The sequence below is a fragment of the Anabrus simplex genome, chromosome 7, assembly GCF_040414725.1.
Source record: "Anabrus simplex isolate iqAnaSimp1 chromosome 7, ASM4041472v1, whole genome shotgun sequence".
NCBI classification, from domain to species: Eukaryota; Metazoa; Arthropoda; class Insecta; order Orthoptera; family Tettigoniidae; genus Anabrus; species Anabrus simplex.
This window is the reverse complement of record NC_090271.1, coordinates 227,195,782-227,222,878: the sequence shown is the minus strand read 5'-3', so window position 1 is coordinate 227,222,878 and position 27,097 is coordinate 227,195,782. Positions and strand designations below refer to the sequence as shown.

Here is a 27,097-nt window from a genome sequence, read left to right as displayed (position 1 = left end):
ATTCTAATTTACGCTTAACCACAACAGCCAAGCAGGGTAACGCTCTTGTTCCGATTTCGAGGCCTATTCGTATGTCAGTGTGCGATGATTTCGAACTACCCTACAATCAACTGATCGTGATGTTGGCCTCGTGCCGCAATATGATGAAGTGGCGATATTCGCTTTCATGCTTCAAGCTTTTGACAACGGACTTTAATTCTCCCCCAGCGATTCTAAAATGTGCATTTTCTACACTTTTCGTCATTTAAAGGCCATGCCCCCTTGCTTGTGTGACAACAGGAAACATGGCGGACGTTCGTTCTATTAGGTTCACCCAGGCAGCGCTTCCGCCTCTCTATGTTATTCTAGCTCGTTGGTCGAACTAGTACAAATATAATACAGTATTGTGTCTGGGTGAAAAAACGAGCCCAAATCAACTTCACGAACAGAACAGAACAGAACAGAACAGAACGCATGATCAGTAGAAGAAGCAGAAGAAGAAGAAGTAGGTTTTCCTCCCCTGACATTCTCTTTGCCCTGAGCCTAATAACAAATTAGTACGTGTGAGGAACATATTCTGTTTTTGACAGTTTGTCAGCAGTGATTTTTTCGTGTACTGTCGTTCATTTACATGTCAAGCAGTCAAGAGTCCACGGACGTGTGTATCTCATTTGCGTTACTCGTTATCCAAATTGGTACTTAAAATGCATAGTTTTCGTATAGGCTGGCTAGGTCTAAACTTCTCGTGAAACTTCTTCTCCTAGTTTATCTCTGTTTCGAGTATCCACGAATTTTGAGATTTTTTTTTTTAAATATATAACTTGGTGTATTGTTTGTTTCATGAAAGCCCCAGTTCTTCGCGGAGTACGTACTGGTAGTGAAAATTATTCGTATGAAATTCCGGTTTTTATTAAGATCTCTTTTTGTGGGAGTGCCAGTTGGCGTGACATTTTTCGATTGTTTTGGTTATGTTGCTCGAGTTGAAGGCATTTCAATGCAACCTGCGTTAAATCCCGATGCCTCGGATGCAGATTATGTTCTGTTGAATCGATGGTCCGTCAGAACTTTAGATGTTTGTCGAGGAGATGTTATATCTCTGATATCTCCCAAAGATCCCGACCAAAAAATAATTAAACGTATTGTTGGCCTGGAAGGCGATATTATCAAGACAATTGGATACAAAAGGCCTTTTATCAGAATTCCTCAAGGGCATTGTTGGGTGGAAGGTGACCATACAGGTCATTCACTGGATTCAAATACCTTTGGACCTGTGTCTTTAGGTCTTGTTACTGCTAAGGCTACATGCATTGTATGGCCACCTCATCGATGGCAAAATTTAACTCCAGAGGTACCTGAAGGACGTTATCCTGTCAACTATGTTGAAGAAATGAATGTATGAGTTATTGTTTTACAGATTACTTCCTTTTAGAATTTCAGTTAAAACATTGACATTTCGGTTTTCCTTTAGGACACAGTGTCATTAGTTTTATGTGAAAACTGACATCATGCGAGCTGTATGTTTTGTGAAGAGACTTGAGTTTGATGTATGTGGAAATGTGTTCCCTAATGCCTTAAGACTAGGGGATGTTAACAATGATGGCAACCATGAATTAGTTGTGGGTAATGTGGATGGTGATTTAATCATATTCAAACAGGACATGATCTGGCAGACCTTTAGTAATTTAGGAATGATTACTTCTGTCATTATTGGAGACATTTTCAGTTGCGGTCGTAATGCTGTAATTGTGGTTTGTGGTGATGGGTGGTGTCATATATTATTTGCTTGGCAGCAAGCTAGTGAAGGGATTGATGGAAGCAATTCAGGCAAGCTAGAAATTGTGCACGTTCAAAGAATTCCTGCTAACACAAAGGTTTGTATTTTGAGCTTTGCTCGTTGAGTTTAGTTTATTAGCCTATAGTGCTATTTTATTGTGTGTTCAGTGTGTTGATATGAGACAGATAGCTGTGACTCACAATAAAGGTACACACTGTGTATTAAGATTACAATTATAGGTCTACATGCACTATTCTAATAATTAAGAATTTCATTAATTAATAATAAGAAAATAAAAAATTTGTATTATTTCTGCACTTTGTTGTTCACTGCACAGTAGAATGATTAATTTTTTTTTGTACATACCAATAAGCGGCATTTACTGCTTCGACTTCCAGTACATGAATACTTGCAATCAGGTCATGGGTCATGATGTGTCTTTTTGATGTATTCTTTATGATGAAATCCATGTATTGCAAAGAGTGTGACTGCATCTTTAGTGTTTGTCCATTCTTTGGTGGTCATGCTTCAGTTGCATAAAATTTGAGCAGGATGAAATTCATCTTCTTGTAACTCCTCCATATTGTACTGCGGGGTGGATGACAGCACCAGTTGATATCAGTTGACACCCTAACCAATTTATAAAACGTATTTTGATACACACAACATCCTCTTCCAATATGTTGCCTTCACTTGTTCTAGCTTATTTTACTAGCTTATTTTAAACTCCTGTTGTGAGGTTTTCCCAAGTAAGTTAAGAATTTACTAGCCTATAAGTTATTTTGTAAATTATTCAGTCAGTTGAGGTTATCATATCATCATTTATAACTCCTAAACAGCCATTTTAGGTCATAGCAAAAGACATGTTCAGTCATGACAAGTTAAAAATGTAGTTCACATTTCAAGTGTTTTGCACAGATATTGGACCATTTCCGTATAACCCTTTCAGATCGTGTATGCACAATTGTGCGGGTTTGTATTTTGTCTGAGCCTATTTGATCTTTTCTTGGCGCTAGACCGAACTGCAGTGCTTGTACGGGACACGTAACATGTACTTCAGTTGTTTTTATTTAGCGCTTGACCACCAGGGGGCAGGAACAAGAGTTTAAAAGTATAGTTCATTGGCAAGATGGCGGGAAGCAGTAATGCCTAAAATAAGTATTTATTTATTGCATTCATATTAATCTAGAAGCTCTACTGAATATCGGAATATAATCAATGAAGTGTATAGATCCCGCCTGGTGGCCATGATCGTTAAGGCGCTGAAGTCTAAACGGTCTAACACCGAGGTTAGCCGGTTCGAGTCCCGTTGGTCGAAAAAATTTTCACCATCAGAATGTTGGCCGGCAGGGTAGGGGAGGTGGTGGTATACAATTTCTAATCACTAGATTGCGTGCCAAAAGCCTGGATTAAATTCCAAACCTCTCCGCAGTGCTCATATGGAGTGAGGGCATATGACGCTGTTGATGGTGATTCGTCCGTCGGATGGGGACGTTAAGCCTTGAGCAGACCCCTTGGTGCTATTCGACAGGAGTAGGCTATGTGCCGGCACCGGGTTTCACCCTCTCCCTACTATCATATATCACGTCATTCATTTCATCTCTCATTAACTCCTCTGATGAGGTTGACGTCAGGAAGGGCATCCGGTCATAAAAAACCGCCACGACAAATTCATCTCACCTCATACCCGACCCCGTAGGGAAACGGGACAAGGGTTGGACAAACAATCAATGAAGTGTATAAATTGTTTAGCGAACGTAAATTGCGAACTTACAACATCCTACATAATACCATGAGATTTTGAATGTTGATATGCACAAGTGTGTGGGCTAGGTTTCCCTACAGGCAGTGCATGCAAGAGTGCTGCGTGCTGCCACCAAAAGGACTGTGAAAGCAGAACTCTTACTCTACGTGAGAAATGTAATATATAAGATTTTAATTGTTTAAAATACATTGTTCCACACTGTAAAATAGAACATTTGATCATGTACATGTGTATATTCACATGTACTGAGCTGAATTTTTTATTTTTGGTAAGTAGTGAATTAAATCCTGACATGCGCAATTGTGTGGGTTCCGTTTTTTAGCTGAAAGTTTTCATTTTGTAAACTAAACTGTAAAAACATGTATTTGAGAGCATTTTAGTACGTTTTTGACGTACAAACGAAAATTCACACCTCTAGTTTTCTTTCAGATCCAACGACAAGGTGCTGCTGCCAAAAGGGCAGTAAAAGCAAAACTCGTCCTCAGTGTAGAAAATGTAATATTTACTTGTGCTTGAACAAAGATTTAATTGTTTTAAATTATTCCCCACTGTAAAATAGAACATCTGATCATGTAGGGTCAGTCAAGGTAATTATGAGACAGACAAAAAAGGGAAAATATGAGACACTCAAATTTCTCTGCTCTGATTAATGATCTCAACACTTTGCATGAATGATGTTATATATTAGTCTTATATCCATTATGATAAAATAATTGAAAAGTCTGTGAACTATATATCTACCAGTAGATAAGTTTTTCCTGAGTGGTGTTTTTTCTAACCAAAAAAATTTCATGTGTTGCACTTTGTATTTAGTTACTCTGGCTCAATCCAAAAATTCAGGAATGTGTTTGTGGTTTTATTTGGTAGTGTAAGGGAGAATCTTCTTTTCCAGCTTGAAAACACAATTTTATATTTTTGATTTGAGAAGAAAATCCATTTTTTTAAAGGGGGTAAATATGAGACATCTTGAGGGTAAAAGTGAGACACTTCTAGGGGGAAAATGAGACACTTAGTACACTTGTTTCTGTACCTAAATACTGATCCTACTTTCAAAAATCAAACGCACTGACAAAACCATGAACAAAAAAAAAAAAAAAGAGTGGACTCAACAGCAAAGGTGATAACATCTGAAGAGTATTCTCAGCTTGCAAGGGAAAAGCAGAAACTAGTTCATAAGAAGAATAGAAAGGGTACTGGTATTCAAAAGGCAACAGTTCCAGTTGTAAAACCCATCTAAGTCAAGAGCAAAAGTTGATTCTTCTGACTCAGCTTCAAGCAAAGATGAAGATTGGCAAGGTAGCGGTGACAGTCTTGATGAAGCTGGTCTACTCGGCACACATACTGTGGAAAGGACCCTGGCAGATGAAGTAAATCCGGGTGACTTTGTACTTGTACTTTATGAAAGTTGAAAGTTGTGGAAAGCAGCATTCTTTTCAATATAAATATGTTGCCACTGTTCAGAAAGTTCTGGAAGGTGGAGACATGCAAATTATGTGTCTCAATTGAGTGGACAATAACAAAACTGCGTTAGGCTCAACAAAAATGACATATCCGTTGTGGAAAAGTCATAAATTACTGGCAAAATTGCCTGTTCCATTAATAACAGGGAAAGATAGAGGCATTACATTTGCATTCCTGGAAACAGTTGATGTTTAAAAATAAAAAAAACTAGAACTCCTACAGTTTTTGTTAACCCAGTTTTTAACCAAGTGAAATGTGTCATTTTTTTCACCATTCTGATTACAATGGGCACTATGTATTTATTTAGTATCATTAAAATGTAACATGAATTCAGACATAAAGCTCAGGTACCATTTAAATAGATGGTATAATGTCAACAATCTATACTACGTAATTTTTGTCAGGAAAATGTATAAACATGTATCTCAAGCCTAAATTTCGTGTTATCGAAACATGGCCGTTTTGTTCCTATAATAAAACTGAAGAGTGTGTTGCAAACTATTATACCCAGATTTTTTTCTGTCTTCCTTTGACCCTAAACTGAACCTACTCTCCAACCAGATGAACCAGCCTACCTCCATACCCACCCCCCAGTAAAACCACGACTCCCATCCCAAGCCCCAACCAAGCATAAACCCTGCCAAGCCCAAGAAGATCAAAGTAAAGTCCTCACTTCCTACCAAACAACAGCAGCCTTCTAGCCTTGCAACAATTACACAAGAAGATCCCAACCGCAATGACCTACTCACAAACCACAAAATACCTACCACAAACACCATAAGAAATAACCACAAATCCACCATAACCAAAGCACTGGAAAAGAACTGGACGCCGAGGCGGGTCACACACAAAGCTGCAAATTAAGATGCTACCTCAAATTAGTTCAAAATTTACAGTGCTACTAACACCTTGCACACGCAAACTAATTCTTTTTTGTGTAACCAACAATATCAGGGCCCTCTGGCGCCAACACTGCAAATTTCATAGTGAGGCAACATTGGGCATGGCTAGTACCCGGATGGGTGACTGCCGAGTCTGCTGCCTGTCTTTGAAATAAATATATTAGGAACTATTACAACAGTTATGGCACGATGCCTAAAGTTCATTCGCCACACTAATATTAATAACTGACTTCTACCTACGAATGCCACTATCACAACACATCTATTATTATTATTATCAACCAACACCATATTTCTATTATTCTTCAACTTATTTTCCCAAACAGCCCAGGTGAGGATCGCTAAAGCGAAACCGGTACTGGGATACAAGCACAAGTCCGGAACATTTGGTCCACGGTATGCACTAGCCATGTGTCTTGGTGGGTGTGCTGAGTACCAACTGATAAGCCCAACTTAGTACACGAGGGCGAAACTCGGGCAACCAAGAATGAGTTAGCTGGAAAATTTTTAATGTCCAATAACGGACCATTATATTGGTAGTATAGACTCCCGATTTTCTACAGTTCTTCCCGCCTCCCGATTATTCTATTATATCTCCTGATTTTAGCTTATTTTTTGGTGAACTTCAAACATTTGTTTTCATATCCCGCCATTTCAGCATTTTTAGCCAGTGGCCGGAAGTCCTTTCCTCATTGGCCCCTTTCAAACAAAATATCGACGTTTATTGATGCGAGAAATGTGCGTGAATGTGCGATGTTCATTGAAACCTGTATATCGCGACTCATATATCGATTGTCAATCTCTCGTTCTCGCGTGCTGTTTGTGTTCGTTCACATCAGTCTAGTCGGTTCCATTATCTTTGGTCGATTCTAGAGACTAGTCGCTAGGTATGGAGTCTTTCTTAGTACTTTAATGACAGAATTTCAATGATAATGACTAGTGACTTTTCTAGAGATTTTAGGAGCCATTTGGAAACAATTCTGACTAATTTTAATTTATCTCGGTATAAGTAAAATAAGAGTTTTGTCTGTACAATGCTCAGAATTTAAGAATAATGTTATTTCCGTACCGGTCGGGACTACAGTTAACAAGGGGAAATGCGTGTTTTAATTTTCCGTAATTGAAGACCTCGGTGCAAGATGGGGATAACTCACATTTTACAAATTTTTCAGGGGGCACAAAAAACTAATTTAAAAAATCTAGACACGGTATTTCATTCTGTTGTTTATACAGGTTGATTAAGGGTCTAAATTTTATTTTGTAGGCATAAAATCAACAAAATAAATACATTGCTTTATAAGTAATCGGCAAAATTAAAACTGTACTTACCGAGCTCGATAGCTGCAGTCGCCTAAGTGCGGCCAGTATCCAGTATTCGGGAGATAGTAGGTTCGAACCCCACTGTCGGCAGCCCTGAAAATGGTTTTCCGTGGATTCCCATTTTCACACCAGGCTGTACCTTAATTAAGGCCACGGCCGCTTCCTTCCTACTCCTAGCCCTTTCCTGTCCCATCGTCGCCTAAGACCTATCTGTGTCGGTGCGACGTAAAGCAACTAGCAAAAAAGGAAAAAAAACTGTACTTATCCCTTTTTTGCACTGAAATAGGAAAAAATTGACAGTTTTTTGCTTGAAATATTGTCATTCATTTGTAAATATAAGTAATATATAAGAAGCAGTATCAATACATATTCTCTGGCACTTTCAAGTTAAATGAGTCATACTCCAAGTAGAAGAATCATCAATTTTGGAGCACCAACCCGATTCCGATAGAGATTCATAGTACCACGTCACTCTTACAAACATTCTGCGATGCAAGTTTCAACGTATCCGTGAGTTTGGCATCCTTAATGGGAAGCCTACTTTTATATGCAGGCTCAGGAGTGAGTGTTACTTGCTGTCCAGGCTTCATATAAGAAAACTCTTCATAGTACTTTCCATTCTGATGGTCACAGCATTGCAAGGCATCTGATGTGCTTGAATAGCGGAAAATACAATATCTAGATACACTGAATTTTACATTTGTCTTACTCTTAACATTCTTTAGTAGCAATGGCCTTAGATGACTGATGGAGTTCCGAACATGATCCTGTTCAACATCAATGATTCATTGGTGATGTGTTCTTAACCAGTTTTCATATTCTTCAGGTAAATAAATTCGTTCTGTTTTCCTAATGTTCTTCTCAATGTGACCAAACCATCAGTCGCAAGGCAGAAAGCTATGACCTGGTTCCAGAAATCGGTGCAAAATAGGGATATCTCCAGTATTTATCCCTTTCTTCCACCGAAGTGATATAAGGGATAAGAGTCTACAGCTCATAGAAGCCGATATATGAGTCTGAGAAATCCCGTTCTTCCATCGAAAGAAGCACAATTTTTTTCTCTTTATGCAGCACTAAAATATTGTTTTACGGAAATAAGTGGAGTTATCCCCTTCTTGCACCGAGGTCTTCAATTTCTGTATGTATGTATGCATGCACACTCATCACGAGAAAACGGCTGAAGGGAATTTAATGAAAATCGGTATATAACGTCGGGGAATAAGTCGCTACAATCCAGGCCATAAATAATTTTATTCACGCTAAGTGAAATGGTAGTTTAGGGGAAGGCCTGAAATTTAATTTTCAAATATTTATGATATTATAGGCCCTGTCGATAAATACTACATAACTAAAGTTATATTTTATTAAATTTTCTATTATTTATGTCTTGTACATTTTTACTGTACCGGCTGTGTAACAGAGATATTCATGAATGTGGATTTTCGTTGCCAAGTCCATATCAGCGCCGAGGTACGAGAAAATGGGTGAACAGAATTTTATGTAAAGTCGGGAATAAGGAACTACAGTCTATGCTATAAATAATTTTATTCACGCTGTTCAAAATGGTAGTTTTGGGGAAGGTGCCAGAAATTTAATTTTTAATTACCTATCTTACTGCTCATACCGAAAAGTACTACATAACAAAAGTTATAAAGAATACAGTTTCTGATTATTTATGTCTTATTCAGTTTTCCCGTACCGACTATAATAATATTGGTGGTGATGGTGATTACATTTTGAAGAGTATAAGAATGAGAAAAACGTCATGAAGGAATGATCGCTTGAATAATAACACAAGAGGGAGTCATGAAAGAAAGGACGACTCACTTTATGTTAGATACTGTAATATCAGAGTCAGAAGAAAACTGAATGTGAAGGCATCCAATATAGAAAACTCTTAAAATTGATCAACAATAACATTACATTGACCCATTTTTGTTGTTATGTGCTTTGTGTATTCTGCTGCCATTTATCTGAATAAGACATAAATAATCAGAAACTGTATTCTTTATAACTTTTGTTTCGAGTATAACAGCCTGCCTGAGTATTGGCGGGAAGTAGCTGGAGAGTAAGGTCTCTCTCTTCTTTAGCATGCCATTTCTCTGGTTCATAAATTTTCTGATACTACTGGTACACAACACACTGGATCATCATAGTATTCCAGCTATTCGATCCCTACTCTGAGGCAGTGATTGGAATGAGCAGTGTGCACACTTAAAAGGAATAATTACACAGGAGTGTTTGCAGCTGTCTGCAGCCTGGTCATTCTAGCTCTGAAACTTTGAACTGTTAGATCGATACCGTAGTACTTTTTGCTAAAAATGAGAAAATGTGCTGTTTTTTTTTTCATTTTATCGAATATTTCATATGAAGCATTGCTTTTAATCACGACATTCATACTGATTTAAAGATAAAAATTTCATTGTTCCGTATTGAAATTATTGATGTTAAAAATTAGGTTTTCGCTCATACTGTTGAGGCGACTGACAGATTATTTGAGGTTTCAAGCGTGAAGAGACAAAAGCACAGACCCCACCACCCCCTTTGCCAAGTCTGTCATTCCTCAGAAGGCAGTAGCCAGGTAATTCCAGATACTTAGCCTGATGTTTGACTTTCAACCAACTTTCACTGCGTAAGATAATATCAAATGACAGTGGAATGAAAATCGCTTTTAGTTCATCTATACAAGTTTGAGAAACTAAACTCTAGGCATTAAGGTGACATATGTGAAGTGCGCTTTTATGTTTGTTTCGGGCAGACTGGAGAATGTGTGTTGTAGCGTCAAGGGGTGGGGTTCAGGTCAGTGGACTAGCAGGTAGGCAGGTTGAAGGGATGGATGGGGAAGAGGAAGCGTGACAAGGAAAAGTATTGCTATGGTCAGAAGGATTATGACTGTTTGTGGTATGCATTGCCAATTGCTAAAATTAAACTAACTAGAACACAGCATGCAACTACATCCAGTGAATAGTCAACAATTAACATATTTTAGATAGTTAAATTGTCAATATTAATATTAGTGATAATGTGCAACAACAGATTAGGAGTACAGAATAACTTGAGTAGGAGCTTATTCTACGTAGTGTTGATGTTAGAACTATGTTGACGTAATACGGAGGCCTGACTTAAATTAGAACCAGTTATAAAAGAGTAAATAGGTCGTCAGGTGGTAGGATAACAAAGATAAGCAAATAGATATTTAGATAAATAAATACAGTAAGTGGATAGATTAGGTAAATATACAGACAGATGATAGATAGATAGATAGATAGATAAAGTTTCTTAAAATAAATAAAAAGGTAGCTTCTCAGTTGTGACTTACAGTAAAGGATGGGAGTGGACTCGCATCGTCAAGTGATAAGGCAGCACTGCAACAGAAGCTTATGCCATAGGAAGTTCCTTTAATTGGTAAACTCTCATCCCTTCAGCCTTCTTGATTATGATGTCTCTTGTAGCACCGTGGAATCAATCTTATGTATATTATTCAGTGTTTAATATTGATCAAAGACAAGATTGATTCCACAATGTATCACACGATGCTAGTAATACAACAAACATTATATTGTAATGTAAATGTCCTTATTTTCACAAGTAAATTCCAATAATTCACCAGTATTAGTCGCCTCCTCTATCTTGGATATTATCCTTATTCAACAGCTTTTACATACTGCTGACTGAATATTTCTGCCTTTTGGAAGTCCTCACATATGCATTCTCCTTGTTCAGTAATTTTTTTTAGAACCTTTTTTTTGCTTAAGTATATATACATATCCTTCCATTGATCCTTAAAATTTGTATGGCTGCCAGTTTTGTTTGTTATTATGTTATCTTTAGCTGACTTTTTCGCTAAATTCAATTTCATAGCAAGCTCTTCAATCTCTTCTTACTCTTGCAACCATTCTTAAGTCTATTTCTTTCTATTCTGCACCTCCATCTTAATCTCTTTCCTTCTCTGTTATAATGGGTCCTTACCATTCTCTACCACTTTTAAAGGTACATGTACCTGTTTTCACATTCCTCAACAGTTTGTCATAGGTACGACATCGTAATTGGTGTAAAACCTTAAATTATTATGTTTAATATATTTTAATTATAGTTTATTTAAGGCTAAATTATCTTTTATTAAATGTTAACTATGATTAATATATGATTTCCCTGAAAATATGTAGTATAGAATTGTATAACCTCAAATACGTATTGTGTTTAACCTCAAAATCTAGAGAGTCGAAAGCGGTAGAAAATTCCATAATGTTCGTATGTTAGACTTATTGTACTATAATTTGGTATATATGAAGGGTTCTGGAAACTTACTGAAAGGTTTTATTATCCAGATACACGTAGAGACATTACGAATGTTGTAGATATTTCCATGTACATTTTTAAATAGGAAAGGAACGTTCGAGTACCCATTCGACTAGCTGGTCGATCGATGTTTCGAGTGTGTTGCCTTAGAGTGTTGTAAGAACTCTTCCAGAAGTCCATCATTCTAGATGGTTGATCGAGTAGTATAAATATCGAGCTGTCAGTCGGTGAAGGCAGTTCTAAGTTCTTAGTTCTTAGTTCTTGGGACTCAGGCAAGTGATGGACTGGGAGTGACTGTTGGGCTCCGAGGTGGAGTCTATGAGTATTGGACTCAAGCAAAGTGAGTGAGGCAGTGAACTCGAGAGAGTATGTTATAGTGCGCGCATCAGTGATGTTGATATCTGTACTTGTCAGAATCGACTTCAGGGTACTTCGCTATTGAGTGTTGTATATAGTGTCGTTTGTGACTGTGTATAATTGTGTGTTTTGACGTACAGTGTAAATAAAGTAATTTATATAAGGAAGTGAACGTGTTCTCGTGTGATATTTATTTACGTCAAATAAAATCGCAACGTAGAACGATAAGTTGCTTTAAACCCATACCATAAACTGTTTACATTTTTATTTACCTTTTTCCATTGATCATTATTGCTATTTTATTTTCCCCCATGCCTCTCTTATCAACAATATGGTATTGTCTACTTTTGCAACATATCCTTTCTATCACATTTATTTTAACTATAACAAAAAATCAGCTTCGTGATCACTTACGCTATCTATCATTTCAATTTCTCTGTAGAGGTCGTCTGGTTTTATCAGCACCATGTCTAGAATATATTTCCCTCTAAGTTGGTTCCACCCCTTTCTGATTCACCTGTCTTCCCCTTATTAACTTGTTCACCATTTGTTGGTCATACGTGTTGTATACAAGGAACTTGGTATACAAGGCACAACATAAAAGTTTATTGCTTCAACACATTTATACAATATGTACATGAAATAGAACGAAACTTTTCTTGAAGCTTGTTGAAGTGCACACGTTTAATGTTAATATAAGGTAGTAAGCTAAGGGCCTGAATAATCTTTACATACGTAAGAATTGAGATTCCTATATACATTCAATCTTGTCTTGATGAGACAGTCTGTTCAAGTGAGAGAATGTTCTTAATAGTCGAAAACTATTGGTTATATATGATAACAAGTGTAACTTGTAGAGAGAGTTCATATTAACAGAAGGCGTATAACTTGCAAGGAACTTGCGTCTAATGTTCATATATAGCAGAATGCTATGATTAGAGTCGGAGCACTGTATGTGACTTGAGTGAGTAGCAGAATGCTTGGATGGGTGCTTGACGTAGCTATGGGATGCAGGAAGAATGAGGCAATGTCCAGAGGTGAAACCTCACGGCCAGGAATCAGTCCATCTATTCAGAACACATTTTTAAGAGGGTGCCTCCGTGTAGTCTGGTCGTTGGACACTGTGGTAGTCCTGGAGAGGCAAGAAACGTTGCTCCTTTTATAGCGCTGGCTGACGTCATAGACGATCACGTCAGCGCACTGTAGTCTGCCTCGTGGTCTCTGGAAACGTCTGTGTTCGGCGGGCTGCGGAGCTTGTAGGCGCGGAGGACACAAACACCACCCTCCCCTCTTAATTACGCCAATACGGCGCAAAGCGGCGCTGGCGGCGGCAGCGATGCTGGGCTGGAGAGTCGGCCGTCTCTGTTGTGTGGTCCGGAGCCTGGTCTGGGCGAAGGAGCGTAGAATCATCCTGAAAAGAACCCATGTTGATTAAATGGTCCAGAGCTCGGTCTGCAATGGATTTTTGAGGTGTTACAAAAGAATCAACAGAAGGAGATGGACGATAGCAGAGGGTTATCTGGTCCTGGTGGCGGCAGATGCGTTTCTCGGCGGTCGGCATGTCGTAGAGACGATGGCCCAAGGTACGGCAGATGATACCAGGTATCCATGGAGGATTGGACTTCAAAGTCCGGACATATACTTTGTCGGCGGTGTTGAACTTTGGTTGCGAGCGCTGTGGCTGAGCAGGAAGAGGCTGCAACAAAGAAAGCAAAGTTCGATGAGGGCGTCCATGGAGCTTGTGAGCTGGAGTGAGGTTGTCGGTACCAGGCATAGTCCTATATCTTCCTAGAAGTTGTAACAATGCTTGGTCCATAGTTAAACCTGAAGATACAGCTTTCTTCATGCTTTTCTTGAAAGTTTGGACAAAACGTTCAGCTTCACCATTAGATTGAGGGTGAAAAGGCGGAGCCAGAAGATGCCAAATGCCATTATGAGTACAGAAGTTCTGGAAGTTAGTGGCAGTAAATTGGGGTCCATTGTCTGAAATGAGCACTTGAGGTAAACCTTCAGTAGTGAAAATCTTCTGAAGTGCGCGAATGGTAGCTTCTGTAGTAGGAGAATGCATTTCTACAACGTAAGGAAAGTTGGATAGAGAATCTATCACTTTGAGCCACATAGAGTTGAGAAAAGGTCCAGCGAAGTTTATGTGTACTCTTGCCCAAGGAGAAGTAGCAGGAGGCCATGGAGCGAGGTCATATGATGGTGCGTTCTGATGTACCTGACACGGGTCACAGTGGCGGATGAGTTTCTCGATGTCGGCGTCAATACTGGGCCAATAGCAGTGTTGACGGGCGAGTTGCTTGGTGCGTGAAATTCCCCAATGACCTTCATGTAACAAGTCGAGAACTTGCTTGCGTAGACCAAGTGGGATAACCACTCGGAATAGGGTGCCTGTTTCTAATAGGATAACTCCGGCACGAGTCGTGAGACGATGCTGAAGACGATGATAAGGTGCAAGGCGGGGAGGAAGCTTGGTTTGAAGAGGCCAACCGTTGCGGATATAAGTACGAACTGTAGCTAGTGTACTATCCTTATCAGTCGTTTTGGCGATGCAAGTAGTGTCAATGGGAAAACTGGAGACTGCGTCTTCAAGTTCTATGTCTATCTGAAGACATTCAGATTCTTGAGAATCGAAAGTAGTATCAGGACCTACAGGTAAGCGAGAGAGAGCATCAGCATTACAATGCTGAGATGTGCTACGATAGGCAATCTGATAGGAGTAGTCAGAAAGAAATATGGACCATCTTTGAAGTTTCCTTAGAGAATGTTCAGGGATCTTATTACCAGGATGGAATAAGTGAACAAGAGGCTTGTGATCAGTAATTATGAAGAAATGGTTGCCATAGAGATACTCATTGAAACGGCGAATACCAAATATAATAGCTAAAGCTTCTTTCTCTATCTGAGAGTAGTGACGTTGATGCTCGTTGAGTGTCTTAGAGCGAAGGCTATAGGACGTTCTCGTCCGTGACGATCCTTCTGGGAGAGAACGGCGCCAAGTCCATAATCAGATGCGTCCGTGGCGAGAGTGAGGAGCTTACCGGGCTGAAAATGAGTTAGCTTGACAGCATGGACAAGAGCCTTGTTGATAGTCTGCCAGGCATGTTGACCATGGCAGAGATGTTCCGTTCGCTAGGTCAAATGCCAGTCTTATCAAGACTATGACCTAGGTAGTGAACTTGAGGTTGAAAGAATGTGCACTTAGCGAGATTAGCACGTAGGCCATTTTCTTTCAATTTAGTGAGGAGGAGGCGGAGATTATGCAGGTGTTCTTGATTATCTTTGCCGGTCACAAGAATGTCATCAAGGTAATTAGCACAACCAGGAATGGAGGCGGTAAGCTGTGCTAAATAGCGCTGGAAAATCGCAGTGGATGAAGAGACACCGAAAGGTAGGCGCTGAAGCTGTAGAAGTCCAAGAGGGGTATTCAGTGTGAGGCACTGCTTGGATTCTTCGTCTAAAAGTAGCTGGAGATAAGCTTCTTTGAGATCCACTTTAGAGAAGAACTGTCCACCGGCTAAACGGCGAAATAAGTCTTCAGGACGGGGAATCGGAAAAACATCGGTTTCAATCTGTGAGTTGATTGTAGAGCGAAAATCACCACAAATGCGGATATTGCCATTAGCTTTTTTAACTACAACGAGTGGAGTAGCCCATTTACTGGAAGTGACGGGAACTACTATACCGGCTGCTATCCATCTCTGTAATTCTTGAGTAACTTGATCTTGAAGTGCAAGTGGGACTGGACATGCTTTGAAAAAGCGAGGCTTGGCTCCTGATTTCAGCTGGATATGAGCTGTGTAGTCTTTGGCTGTGCCTAAGGTAGAATTGAACACTTCAGGAAATTGTTCTAGGAGATCGGTGACATCAGAGGTAGGTTGTAAGGCGGAGACTACATTGACGTCATGTATTTGAAAACCGAATAAATTGAAGAGATCCATGCCTAGGATATTATATGCAGTGTAGTTATTGACCACTAGCAAGGTAACGACCTTATGAATATCTTTATATCTGGCTGGAATAGTGATTTTTTCCCTTAATATCAATTTTCTTCTTGTTAAAAGTAACAAGTTGGACATCAGCAGGAGAGCAAGGCGGTGAACCTAAGTTGTGATATGTAGCCAGATTGATGATGGAGACAGGCGAACCAGTATCTAGCTGAAAATCAGTAGAGTGATCTGGGAAAACGATCGGAATGATGATCTTACAAGAATTTCTTGTAGGAAGAATGAGGTTGATTTGATCAACTTCCTTGTCCTGTCGTGTCTTCGGAAGAGTTTTCTTCGCAGGAGGAGTACTGGCAGGGCGGGACATACTTTGACAGACAGTCTTGATGTGTCCTACTTTATGACAGCGATCACAGGTGGACTTGAAAAAACGGCAGTTACGGCGGTCGTGATGCTTAAAACATCCTCTGCAGGAAGGTAGGAGCTTAGGAGTTTTCTTAGAATTGCGTGTCTTCGTAGAAGAGCGCGGATGAACTTGTCGGGAACGCTTGGCAGGGAGCGAGCCGACCTGGTGGTTCGAAGGAGCAGAATGCTGGCGGGCCGTATGAGATACGTGAGCGACTTCATGTTTGGTAGCTATTTCAGCTGCAGTCTTGGTAGTCATCTCATAGACTGTGGCAAGACGCTGGACTTCTTCCAAAGGAGGGTTACTACTCTTGTCAGCGTCGAAACGAACTTTGTCTTGGGGAGTATGGAGAATAACCATGTACCGAATGAGTGAATCAGAGTAGAGCGTGCTACAACCATCCTTAGAACAGATAAATTTGCAATGCTTGGCGAGACCACGTAGTGCCGCAATCCATTCTGTGCGAGTCTGGTGCGGCTTCATTCTACATTGAAAGAACTTTTAGCGAGCTGCTACGATGTGAGGATCCTTAGCATAATGTGCAGTTTAGCAAGCTAGGAGCTGTGCGAAAGGAACTTCCGAGATCTGTTCTTCGGGGCTTAATTTCTGCAGTAATTAGCAGGTAGTATTTCCTACAGAACTGAGAAAAAGAGCTTCTTGGCGCTTCTCGTCTGTAATGGAGTGGCAGGTAAAATGCTGGTGAAGTCGAGCTAAATACACTGACCATTCTTCTTTCTCTGGGTCGAAGGCAGAAAATGGAGGAACGGTGGTTTTTTTTTTTGTGCGGAAGAAGAGAGAGAGCCTGTATGGCTGTAAGCAATGCGGACTGCTGCTGTGCATGAATTGCTGTTGTTGCTGCTGTAAAGCCTGTAATATAGCTGCCAATTGCTCGGTACTAGCCATGTTGACAGATGAGACAGTGAGCACAACTTGCGAGACAGCGTGTAGGAGAACCAGCTGGAAGTGTGACCTTCAACAATCGGCTGTGGGTGAGAGAGAAAGAGAGCGCGCAGCGAGAATGCAGCGGAGAACAGGTGCTGCGTGCGCTGTGAAATGTTGGCTTGATGTCCTCAGTTCGAACGGGACGTACACTGGGAGGAATGGCACTGCAAATATGAAATGTGAGTAGAGTGTTGGCGTGGCCTACTTGTGTCCCGTAGCTATGTTGTTGATAGTCCACTTGGAACGTTTGCTTGTCGTCAATATTGTTGGCGTGTCGGCGCGTAACGTTTCCTTGTCGCTATTATTGTTGATATTGGCGGTACCTACATATGAGTTTTCCTCGTCGCCAATTTTGTTGTTATTGGCGGGGCTAACGTGTAACTTTTCCTCGTCGCCAATTTTGTTGTGTTGTATACAAGGAACTTGGTATACAAGGCACAACATAAAAGTTTATTGCTTCAACACATTTATACAATATGTACATGAAATAGAACGAAACTTTTCTTGAAGCTTGTTGAATTGCACACGTTTAATGTTAATATAAGGTAGTAGGCTGAGGGCCTGAATAATCTTTACATACGTAAGAATTGAGATTCCTATATACATTCAATCTTGTCTTGATGAGACAGTCTGTTCAAGTGAGAGAATGTTCTTGATAGTCAAAAACTATCGGTTATATATGATAACAAGTGTAACTTGTAGAAAGAGTTCATATTAGCAGAATGCTAACAGAAGGCGTATAACTTGCAAGGAACTTGCGTCTAATGTTCATATATAGCAGAATGCTATGATTAGAGTCGGAGCACTGTATGTGACTTGAGTGAGTAGCAGAATGCTTGGATGGGTGCTTGACGTAGCTACGGGATGCAGGAAGAATGAGGCAATGTCCAGAGGTAAAACCTCACGGCCAGGAATCAGTCCACCTATTCAGAACACATTTTTAAGAGGGTGCCTCTGTGTCTGACTTGCGGTGTAGTCTGGTCGTTGGACACTGTGGTAGTCCTGGAGAGGCGAGAAACGTTGTTCCTTTTATAGCGCTGGCTGACGTCATAGACGATCACGTCAGCTCTCTGTAGTCTGTCTCGTGGTCTCTGGAAACTTCTGTGTTCGGCGGGCTGCGGAGCTTGTAGGCGCAGAGGACACACACAACAATACGGTCTCTGTCTTTTGCATTTCCTTCCCATTTAACATTTGGTAAGTTGAGATCGCCCACTACAATAACATTCCTTTCTGTGTTGTTCACCACATAGCTAATTATCTTATCAATCACTTCCGCATCAGTGCCAGCCTTACTAGGTCTCTACACCCCAAAAACATCAAGTAGCCTATCTTCAGAGGTAGTCTTACATCTTGAATTTCACATTTCTTATCCTTAACTTTTTCATAGCTTACAAATTTTTCTTTCACCAGTATGAATACTTCCCTTCCTATCGTTGCTCACGTGTCCCTGTGCCTCACATGTTCCTATTATAAATACTCCAGTTTCATGAGAAAATTTCTACGTCCATAATATCACTTTTTAGCCATAATTCAATTCCTATTGCTATATCGGATAAATAACTTAATCCTATTCCTTTCTGTACAATATTTCTATAGTTTAACAATTTTATGGCATCCGTACTTGACCTGCTGCCGTCTGTACTGTCATCACTGCTTCCTAGTCCACCCAGTTTCTCTGAATGTACCTTCGTATAACTCTTCTAAACAAACCCCCTAACTTATATGTACCATTGCAGTTCAAATGAAGGCCATCTGAACATAGATCCCTGTATCCTACCCACCCATTAGAATCTACAAATCTTAGTCCTAGTTTCCCACATACCCGTTCCATAGTCTCATTTAACTTACCAGTCACCCTCCAGTCAATATCCCTCCTATGCATTATCCCACTGATAACAATCTCTGCTTTCTTAAACTTGTTCCGTGCTGCCATGACAATGACCCATACATCCACAGATAAGTTAGTACCTATTCCTGCTTGGCTTATATTATTGGTACCAACTTGGAAAATTACCACCTTCTCCTTACCCTTCTCTCTCCCTTCTGTTTTCCTCAACATCTACCTTAACCTAATTCCTAGGTAATAGTACTCTGGTTCCCTTTCTTCCATTTACTTCCCCCACATGCCTAACAATTGAATCACCTATGACCAGAGCCTCAACTCCACCCTCTTTATAAGATCCCCTCCTCGCCTTCTCTCCCTTAACTTCCATGGCTCGTGGACAACCTACTTTCTCTTCTCTCCCTCTCGCTACCCTGTTCCACTTCCCTCTTTCTATCCTTTACTCTACGTTTCCCTTTCCTTTACAGGACACATTTGCTATTTTAGACTCTTGTATTACTAACAGCAACACAGTACTTGAACTTCTCAATTCCATTCATCCACATATAAAATTCACCATAGAGGCAGAAAACAATAATGCCCTTAATTACCTGGATTTAACCATTATGCACAACTACAACAATACTTTATCCTTAAATATATACAGAAAACCCATCCTCCCACCCACACCATCAATACCATCCACCAAATTCTCTGCATCCAGACATACATAAGAAAGCAGCTTACAATAGTATGGTATTCAGAGCATTGACTATTCCTTTCTCTCTCAAACATTACAAAAAAGAAATAAACACTATTTAATATTCCTCTCCTAAAGATAAGTTTTCTACTTTCACATTCAACAGTAATAGCATTTACCAAATTTCTAATGTCTTTAAAAAACATAACATCAAAATAGAGTTTAGAACCTCCCATACAAACTCCAGACATATTTTCAGTCCGCACACTATCAACAACAATAATAATAATAGATACTTGAACTCCAGTGTTTACAAATTAGAATGCCAATCCTGTAGTTCCAGCTATGTCTGTCGAACAGGCCGCAATCTTGAAATAAGATACGCTAAACACCGCAGTGCTCTCAAATATAATCGTTTTTTAGCTGTGAGTGAGCATCATACAGATTCTAGTCACGAATATACAACAATAGATAAAGATCTTAAGATCGTGAATTATGAGCAAAAAGGTCCCACTCACCCACAGTCTTCACACCTCCTCTCTCAGCCATTCTTTTATCCCTTTAAAGATGTGAAATAATATGGAAATATCAACAGATAAAATAACATATTCTAATATAGAAGTATATATGTCAGAGGAAGAAAATAATGTATACTACTGTAAGATTTTTCGAAGTTAATAACTTCATAGTTGTTCCGTATTGAACTGAGAATCACAAAGGTAATTTGAATTTAAGGGTTCCACCTTTTCAATACAAGACAGTTCTGTTGCACAGGATTATGTTACAACGTGATTATTGTGGTGCTGGTTTTGACCCATTTTTTAGTGTCATCATCAGCCTATCACATAAACCAAGCAAGAGGACAAAAAAATATATATACAACAATATACACACATTGATACAATTCATGTAACCATAGTTCACACTTAAAAGTAAAAATTATATCTAAAATAGGTAGCAGTGTTCACAACATGTTAGCGGCATAATAGTCTTAGTAATCTTGATGTAGGTGTTGAAATCACTCATTCTAATGTTGAGTTTATGATTGAATGTGAGTAAAAAACTTGATAAACATATTAAAATCTTGATGGTTGACTTGTTTTGACATAAAATGAGTCTCAAATAGGGATGCAGCTTTTGTACTGTTATTGTTTGACAGTCTTCTAAGCTTATGTTGTACCAGCACGTCAAAAGGTGGATAGCTGTATACATGTGAGTCCTATGTTAGTGTGCAGGACGAAAGTTTCTCAGTCCGATGCGGAACATGAGGCCTAAAGAAAGAAGGGGACCTAATTTAGTATGCAGAAGGCTCAAAGAGGCAAGGCAATATAAAGCAAAAATAGTATGAGGCTCACCTTCACAGCGTGCCTTGAAGCTTAATGTGTGGAGAGGTTGAGAACTGGAGCAAGTGTGTAAGTAAGGATGGAGCAGTGGTATAGGTAGGAGGGGAAGTGGGGAGGGACTTGGGGAATGTGGGGATGAAGGGAAGGTGTTTAAGGCGGGTCTGGAGGGCGGTGTGATAGGGGCATGTAGCGCAAGAGGGTGTTGTGTATGGCGTGAAAGATCGAACGCGTACTTGAGAACTTGATGCTTTTAAAAACTGTTATGAGAAAGTCAAAGAGGATGTTAGGTTATACAATATAAATGGGTAGAAGACCATTTTCAGTGACCAATTTCCTCATAGAATGTGATTAATGAACCATATGTAGTGTTCATATTTTTTCGTTATTAGAATAAAAGATTTAATGACATGTCTTGTATGGATACACTGAATCAGCTTAACTTAAAAATGTGTCATTAGTTTAGACACTCTTGGCTGTCGCTGTGGTTCCAAGATAATTGGATGACCCATTAGCAGCTAAAGTAGGACGTTTTTAAAATGAAATGGCTTATGGCTTTTAGTGCCAGGAGTGTCCAAGCACATGTTCGGCCCGCCAGGTGCAGGTCTTTTGATTTGAAGCCCATAGGCGACCTGCATCATGATGAGGATGAAATGATGATGAACACTGACAGCTGTGTGGGAGGAAGGGGAGCTTGTGCAGACTACCGGTTCTGGCATTGTCTTTCAATGCAGAAGTTTGTTTTGTGTTCCAGTAAGAACACCACCTCCATGTAAAGTGAGTGAGAATATAAACAGAAAATACTAATAGGTCTAATTATTCTATTCCACATCCATTGTTTATTTATGAATCATAGGTCTATATCCATACAGAATCCGCTTGTGCTGTTTCAAGATTAGTTCAAGAGAAATTCCCAGGTGTTCAAGTTCCAAGTCGTGGACTGGTTCATAAAAATAAATTTTGTGAAGCGGGAAAAGTGTAGAAGGCAACGTACAGGGCTAACAGAAGAAACTTTTGAAGACATTGGAAAATTCCTGAAAAATTCTCCTAAGAAATTTTTTAGCTATCCTTTTCAGCAAACTGGGATTTCTAATGGTTCCATAAAAAGCACTATGAACTTAAGTTAAAACCATATAATTGTACTGTGGTGCAAGAACTTAAACCGGGTGATGATCTGTGTAGGATTAGATTTAGTGAATGGGTTGATGCTCTGTGTAGGATTAGATTTAGTGAATGGGTTATGAATAAAGTGCATGATTGGAGAAATTGGTTCCAATCTCATTCTTTTTTCAGACAAAGCTTTGGTTTCACTTATGTGGGTATGTAAATTCTCAAAACAGTCAATATTGGAGTGCTAAAAAACCTTATCTCCTTCATGAGGAACCTCTTCATAAAGAGAAATTAGGAGTGTGATCGCAGTTTCCAGTGAAAGACTAATAGGCACGATTTTTTTGAGGAAACAAGTAAGAATGTTAGATATGTGAACAATATTTTGCGACCCTTTTTTATTTAACTATTGTCGTGGCCACCAAATTAGGCGGGTCAGAGAAATTACGCTGTTACCAATGTTATGTAGCAACTGGCGATGAAATGTCTAACTGAACACAATGTTTCGGAGTGCAAGGCAAGTTGTCCTCTCTCAAGCTCCTGATGTTACTTCATACAATGTTTCAAAACAAATTATACTGCAAGCTTCAGAAAAGACTGTAGATTTCAGTGGTATAACTATTTTCCATATAAACCACTTTAAATAATTATTAAAAATGAAATCTTGAACGAGTAAATTTAAATCTGTAGAATCATGTATTGAAAATTTCAGTAAGCGGCCATATTTATTTCTTCAACCAATAAAATTTTGTCTGCGGGAAAAATGTAAAAAATTGCCTGACTTCTATATTTTATCTGAAACATGTTTCCGTGAGTCTTGTCATTTTCATGGAAAATGGCCTGGGAAGCGATCATGTTAATGTCGCTCGCTGATGCAGTTTGGGGTGCGCGCACCAGCACTGGCTGCAGGACGCCGTAAATACTTTCGGATTACATATTAATCTATATCAGTTTTATTACATTATACGTAACTTTAAATATTTGAATACTGTATATTGTACTGAGTAACATAGAAAAAGAACTACTTTAAAGAATAGGTTTACATTAATTTACAATGAATTAAGAATCGATTTCTAGCTTCAAGGCAGTCTTAAGTTTTCTTCGTCACTGTCATCACTCACCTCACTGTCTGTCGAGTCGTCATTTCCACTGATGATGAATTGCTCCATTCTTTCGTCCCTTACTATTTCCTTGGCCCAATCGTCTGTTTGAAGATTTTCCGTGTGATTGAAGCACTTTTCCCAATCTGCAGCAGTTGCACGGTCGATGGCTTCTGACGTGAGTTTTTCTACGCCATTTATTTTGAATGTCTTGTTCCTCTCTGCCACTTTCACATTCACTATTCATCCTTATCTGCACTTACGGTGCGAGCTCAACAGCTGCATGACAGGGAATGACTCGGGTAAGGTGGCCTGGAACGGATGGGATTCAGCCAAACAGCACTGCACGATCAGCGTTGCCAATCCATGCTCGAAGGTAAGCAACTCTCGACCATTTCTCGCTTCGCCGTTCCCATATCTGATGACAGCGCAGTTTTCCTCACCCGCCTAATTTGGTGACCGCGACAATAACTGAGAAAGAACATACTTTTACATTTTTTTCAGCAGGACTCGGCGATGGCTCATACAGCCTATGTTTCATTGCAGGAAATTTGACAAGTGTTTGGCGATAGAGTTATCAGCAACAACATATGGCCCCCATGATCCTCTGATTTAACAGCCTGTGATTATTATCTCTGGGGATCATTAAAAGATAAAGTTTATAAAACGAGCCTGCAGACTTTGAATAAACTGAAGGATACCATTCACCAAGAGATCATTTCAATTCCTCAAAGTGAACTAAGAAAGAGTAATGGGTAATTTTATAAGAAGGTGCCAGAAATGTGTCAAAAACGAAGGCAGGCAGTTCCAGCACCTCCCTTAATGACATGGGTGAGTACTTTTAAAGTGCATTAGAATTTATCAGGCAGTCGCTCTCGCTTGCTCTCGTGTTGCCTGGCCGGCGGGTAGAGATAGCTTGCTGGACAAACGCCTCAGCTGCAACTCTGCGTTAATTGGATGATCCTGTATGTTGTTGAGGTAGGAGAGTTGGTGTGTAGCTTCCTCCATGCAGGGTGCGAGGAGTGTGAGGTGATTTGCAAAGGCCAGGCAGTTGGCTGTAGCTTGTCCTTTCTGTAACCGATTCTCAGCTTGAGACCTTCTGTTAGCGTGTTCATCCATTCACGAATGACTTCCTACTCTGGACAGTTGAAGAGAATTGGGGATAAGGGAAGAGAATTGGGGATAAGGTATTCCCTTATCTAATACCCATTCCGATCTCGAAGCTCTTTGGTAGTTCCTCTCTGAATTTGGTTTTGGATATGGTGTTGGTTAGATTTTCTTTCTTGTTTTCTAGTTCCAATTCAGCAAGTATCTGGAAGAGGGACTGCCTAGTTGGCCGTGCGGTTAGGGGCGCGCAGCTGTGAGTCGCATCCGGGAGATAGTGCGTTCAAACCCCACTATCGGCAGCCCTGAAGATGGTTTTCCGTGCTTCCCCATTTTCACACCAGGCAAATGCTGGGGCTGTACCTTAATTAAAGCCACGGCTGCTTCCTTCCCATTCCTAGGCCTTTCCCATCCCATCGTCGCCATAAGACCTATCTATGTCAGTGCGACATAAAGCAAATAGCAAAAACAAAAACAAAAATTCATTGACGAAGGTTGCTGTGTGGTTTGAGTCGCATAGGTTCTTGTAGGTGAGAATGGTTTTGAGGTTCGGGATCTGTTTCACGCATGATCTTGATGCCTGAACTCGGCTTGGTAATTTCCTATGCAGGAATCTTGTTGAATATTTATTTACTCTTGTGAAGGTCGCTGATAGGAGAGAGATCCCATTGTAGTTTTAAGGTCTGACTTATCTCGTTGTGTAGCGAGTGGACGTTGGTCAAGGTCTGATCGCTTGGTAGAGTTTTGTCATCCTGATGGTGAATATGATATTTTAAATATTTTGAATTGACTCCTTGTCTGTGTGTTTTCACAGTTATGCAAAGTTGCCATCTTCGCCTGCCACTCTGTTAGATTTGAATTCAAGATCATCCTCCTGATCTCCTCCTTAGTTGGCGGGAGGGAATCTGGGTTAGTATCATTCTTACATTTGAAGTGGAGTTTCTCCGCAAGTTCCTCTGAGTAGAGGAGTTTGTTGAAGTATTGTGCTGGTACTGTGGTGCAATCGTTATTATTCAGTGACAACTTTCCATCTGGTCTCGAGGTATAGTGTTAGGTGTGAGTAGGGGGTTATCTAGAATTTTGTAAGTTTGGTAGAGGTCTCTGGTGGCGTTCCTCTGGACGTCTCTTGCTGCTTGGTCGATGGTGTTCTTATACAGCTTCTTGGTGTTTGTGATAGTTCTAGCTGTGATTTTCCTGGTTAAGATTTTGCAGTTAGCTGTGCTCTTGTTACAGTTCCAGTTGTCCCATGCTTATTTTCTCTTGAATTGCCTTCTTATGTGCTGTTGTCCACCATGGATGTTGGTTCCTTCTGGTCGCCGGGACAGTTGCTGTCACTGCATCTACCTTCTTTAGTCACGGCTAATCTTTTTACATCTTTGTTGTTATTTGGGGTCTTGGCGAAGTTGTCGTCTCTTAACTTGGCTGAATTGAATCTTAGAACTCTTGAGGTGCTAGTTGTGATCAAAAAAGATAGTGGTCTGAGTTAATGCTGGCACTTCTAACTACTTTGATGTTAAGTTTAGTATTTCCTTGCTGTTCCTTCTGCTAATGGCTATGTGGTCCAGTTGAAACTCCCCTAGTATGGGGTTGGAACATCTCCTTGTCTTGGCTTTTCCAGAAGGGTGTTGGAAAAGCCAGGGATTTAAGGACTAAGCTGTAGTTTCTGCACAGGTCGATCAGTCACTCTCCTTTTCTGTTGGTTCTCTAGTGGGCTGGGTATTATCTGACAACGTTCTTGAATCTTTGCTCTTTTCCAATCAGGGCATTGAAGTCCCCCATTAGGATAGTCGTGTGGTGTTTCAGCATCATGTCCATTGTCTTTTCCATTTCTCCTTAGAATCCAAGTGGGAGTGGATTCCTTATTACCTGGGGTATTTTCCTGTAACTGATAACTAATTTTATATTACTGTTAAGGAATGTATTGCCATGCATAGTTGAAAACTGATAGTATTGTGGAAAAATATTGTACTTTGCATATTTTTCTCCAATTGTGTTGTCATTCGTACTTGTAGAAGATTTGAAATGTTCTGTGCTAATTCTTTGTGTGGGATTTTCAGGTTGCACTGTTAGGCGATATTGATGGTGATGGAAATAATGAGTTGGTCTTAGGTTTGACAGATCGTGTGGTTCGCTCCTACCGTTGGGTACGGCAGGATGGTGAAGGAAGCCGTCCAGACCTAGGAAAACTTGTTGGCCTAAACAAATGGGAATGTGCTAGTCAGATTGGCACTGTAACCATTCACCACTCACCTGAAGGTTCGACTAGCTTGCTTGTAGCACAACCTGGTGGAACTCTTATGAAAATTCATTGCCATTATCCTGCTACTGGAGAAATTGAGGAGTCCTACAGGTAAATTTTATATATTGATGATGAGATATAGTTGGTGATGTAACATTTTGGAAATAGTATGAAGTTAAGACCCTTAAACATAAATTGTGAAGAAGAATGCAAAATTAGAAGTAAGTAAAGTGACAAGCTTTGTGATTCAAGGAGTGTTCACCCTAACTTCCTCTTTACAGTCACTGCCTGGACAAATCAAGATTTCTATGTATCGCCTACTATTCGTCCATACATTGCTACTCCCTTGGGATGTTACAATTGCCAGAAATTTGGGACATACCTCATGTTGTCAGAGATTATCAGCATGGTGCATGTGGGGTCAGGTATATGCCGGTATTGAATGCATGCAGAGAGAGTGAGTGAGTGTATGCGTGTGCATGTGCGTGCACTTGCTCTCTCAAAGGACTGTCCTACATACAAAGAGGGAA

The 27,097-nt window shown here is 40.0% G+C and overlaps 2 protein-coding genes across 2 annotated transcripts in view; both read left to right on the top strand.

Moving 5' to 3' along the window:
• Window positions 1-531: 531 nt before the first annotated feature.
• On the top strand, window positions 532-1,378 carry LOC136877491 (mitochondrial inner membrane protease subunit 2). Its single transcript, XM_068228668.1, has 2 exons — window positions 532-674; window positions 827-1,378. The coding sequence occupies exon 2, from the start codon at window positions 872-874 to the stop codon at window positions 1,376-1,378; it is 507 nt and encodes a 168-aa protein (XP_068084769.1). The 5' UTR covers window positions 532-674; window positions 827-871.
• Window positions 1,379-1,484: 106 nt separating this feature from the next.
• The window catches only part of LOC136877490 (KICSTOR complex protein ITFG2), a 126,709-nt gene continuing 101,096 nt past the window's right edge, over window positions 1,485-27,097 (top strand). The window contains exons 1-2 of the mRNA XM_067151584.2: window positions 1,485-1,850; window positions 26,386-26,678. Coding sequence (XP_067007685.2) covers window positions 1,485-1,850; window positions 26,386-26,678 — 659 coding nt within the window. The remainder of the gene's footprint in view (window positions 1,851-26,385; window positions 26,679-27,097) is intronic.

Coding starts and splice junctions, on each gene's coding strand:
- LOC136877491 (XM_068228668.1), top strand. CDS start 872: ATGAAATTCCGGTTTTTATTAAGATCTCTTTTTGTGGGAGTGCCAGTT.